The sequence below is a fragment of the Castanea sativa genome, chromosome 6, assembly GCF_040712315.1.
Source record: "Castanea sativa cultivar Marrone di Chiusa Pesio chromosome 6, ASM4071231v1".
NCBI lineage: Eukaryota > Viridiplantae > Streptophyta > Magnoliopsida > Fagales > Fagaceae > Castanea > Castanea sativa.
The window spans coordinates 53,946,734-53,949,787 of NC_134018.1; the positions used below are offsets into that span (position 1 = coordinate 53,946,734).

The window sequence follows — 3,054 nt, forward strand, 5'->3', positions numbered from 1 at the left end:
CTCCACACAGGCCAGTTTCCTAAATCCTAATCCAATCTTTGCAATGATGGTACCTGTGCAGAACAGAACAGTCCATTTTAATGAAAGTAAATAAAAAGAGAATAATAAATATGTTTTTGCTTTTCCAGGTCCAGCCAACGCTGCCAACCCATTCGCCGCACGAAAATATAATCCGTGTGTTCTGGAGAAGATTGATGCAAACCCCATCGACAACAATCACCAAAAGCAAAAATATTTCGAAAAGTGGTCCCTTCGAATACAAATACCAAAATATAATACTAAAATTATAGTAGACCCTACTACCACTCTCTCTCCACGTGGGCTCCCACTCCATTATCACAAACACCAAGAATATATACATATATATATATATATATCTCTCCATTTTTACTAATTTGCAGTACGAAACATTAAAAAAAAAAAATCACAATCTCAAAAACATTTTAAAAAAATAAAGCTGAGCTGGCAAAGGCATTAATGTGAACCACCCAAAATGACACACACTGTAACACTGCTGCAAAAAATGCGCAGCTAAGCTTAAATCCAAAAATAAATAACAAAGCTACTAACAGAATAATAATAACTCAAAAAATTAAAGGAAAAAAAAAAAAAAGCAACAGTTTTAAGAAGACCTATGAAATTACAATTCAGGACAGGAAAAGCGAGGAAATAACAGTGGCACAGCCAGTGAGAACTACTGCCATCACTGCAGAACCCTTCACGTGATGCGCTCCGTTTGCAGTCTTACTATTCTCAGACTCCGCCGTCGGCGCGTCCGCCGGAGAACCCGAAGGAGTCTCTGCCGGAGGTGCTGGCGGCGAAGCTTTCGTAGGAGACGGCGCCTCAGCCGGACTTGGAGCCAAAACAGGCGCTGGACTTGGAGTCGTCACCGGCCCCGGAGCCGGCGCAGGCGAGGGAGATTTTCCGAACAGCTCTTCCGGAAGAAGCACATTGTCGACGGTGAAGATAGCCAAAGGCGTAGCGTCGAGCACCGTGTCGGCGATTCTCGACGAGTCTACTCCGGTGTGAAGCGTGACCTCGTCTCCGGCCGTCGTGACTTTCAGATCGTACTTTCCAGCACCGTTGGTCGCCAAAGTGTCGATCGGATCCTTGGTGGTTTTCAAAGTTCCCTTAGGAGTGTAGCCAGCGCGTGCATGATAGAGTAAGAGCGAGACTTTATCAGCGTTGGAGAGCTTGTTTATATCAGGTACTCCGGCGGCTTTAAACGCCTCGTCGTTCGGTGCAAAGACGGTCAAACCCTTATCAGCCGTTGACTGAAACGTTTTAATCACGCCGTTAGCGGTAATCAACGACGCGAAGGTCTTGCACCCAGCCTTCTCAAGAGCCGCCGTTATGTTAACGTCGGACGCCGACGGAGCCGGAGCCGTCAAAATTCCCGGCGCGATGATCGGCGCGCTGATCTCGATCACCGAAATGTTGTAAGGGATTTGCTTGACCGCTTTGGTGTAGCTCGAGTCGAGTTTCGAGCCGGGAACAGCCGAGCCGAAGCCGACTTTGCCACCCTGGAGGTCGGTTATATTGACAAAACCAAGATTTCCAGGGGCATTTCCGGTAGTTTGGTAAAGAGTGGTGCTGAGAGTCGAGCCCTTTGGGATTTGGTGGAGCTTGGTCGGGTCGTAGTAGTCGAGGATGACGTGGAGGCTGAGGGCGTTTTTAATGACGGAGATGGGGTGTTTGGCTGTGAGGGCAGACAAGGCGCCGTTGTTCAGGACAAGGACAGTGATTGTTTGGCGACTGTTGATCTCGTCGTTGAGTTTCGTTTGGGTGAGGTAGTTGTTGAAGTCTGAGTACTCTGGGAAGGCTGAGAGAATGTCGGTGATGTTGTGGGCTGAGATGGTTGTGACTAGCAGCACTACTGTTGTTGTGAGAGTGAGAAGGAAGAGGATTTTGTGTGCCATGTTGGAAAAGTTTTGGAGCTTGGAAAGAGAGTGAGAGTGTGAAATGGGAATTAAAGGGAGTTAAAAAGAGATGGGTTAACTAGAGTTAAGGGGTTCGGTTAACCATGGTTGTTGTTTAGGGGGGTTTAACTAGGGTTAAAGGGTTTTTGGGGGTGGGGGGGCCACGTGAGGGGGCAGGAGGGGCTTGGTTCACAGCTGGAAATGAAAAGGCGTTTGTGTAGGCATTTGTTCTTTGCTAAATGGTAATGGTAATAGCTACAAAACTCTTTTGAGTGGAATTACAGATATATGGCCATGGGCCTTTGTCTTTTGCCTTTTTGTTTAGGACGTTTGATAAATAGAACAAAGTGATTTATGGGTGGGTGTTATTATGAATAAGATGGTTCTGTGAGTAACGGTTCTAAACAAAGTTGGTGGCTTTGGGTTCTTTTGCTAAATGGTCAGGTTAGTTTTTTTTTTTCTTTCTAACGGTTGTAAACAAACCCATGGGGGAACCTTGAGTTGAGTTGGTGATCATTGGTTTAGACAGTAGTGCTTCAAAGATATGGTCAATGCAGGCAGTATATAAATTTGGTCACAACTTACAAGTGGTATCTAACTTTTGAAGACCTATTCTAGCTCTAGCTACTGTAACTACTCACCATGTGATTAAAACTTAGGGTACAAATGTACAATGCTCTATAGCAAAAGTTCAGCATAATAGTTTTGTATTGAGAAAATAATTGGGAAAGCTGAATTTATTATAAAATGCTTATAAATAAAATTGGTATGACAATAAATCAGATTGGTTTCAAAACAACAACATAATAAATAAATTTTGAGTCATATATTTATTTTGGGTATAAAAGTTTCCACCTTAATTTGTAAGACTCGTGGTGCACTTTGCTGTAATTAATTAATTGTAACATTACTCAAATTGTTGCAAAATATGACAGTGATTATTCATTAATTGACAAGATGATGATATGTTATGAGTCTTAACTTTTTTTAAAAAAATTTATTTATATAGAGGAAGTCTAAGTTATCTTGATTATTATAAATAACAATAGGGATGTGTTTTATTGATTCAAATAAATTAATTCGTAGGAGGAATTTTTGAAAAGAGTTTGTGGTAGGTGTAAGTGCACAATTGCAC

The 3,054-nt window shown here is 42.6% G+C and overlaps 1 protein-coding gene across 1 annotated transcript; it reads right to left on the reverse strand.

Moving 5' to 3' along the window:
• Nucleotides 1-441: 441 nt before the first annotated feature.
• On the reverse strand, nt 442-1,962 carry LOC142640368 (fasciclin-like arabinogalactan protein 10). Its single transcript, XM_075814427.1, has one exon. The coding sequence runs from the start codon at nt 1,917-1,919 to the stop codon at nt 648-650; it is 1,272 nt and encodes a 423-aa protein (XP_075670542.1). The 5' UTR covers nt 1,920-1,962; the 3' UTR covers nt 442-647.
• Between the last annotated feature and the right edge of the window lie 1,092 nt (nt 1,963-3,054).

What these genes read in the sequence shown, in the direction of transcription:
- LOC142640368 (XM_075814427.1), bottom strand. Translation starts at nt 1,919, where the DNA reads ATGGCACACAAAATCCTCTTCCTTCTCACTCTCACAACAACAGTAGTG.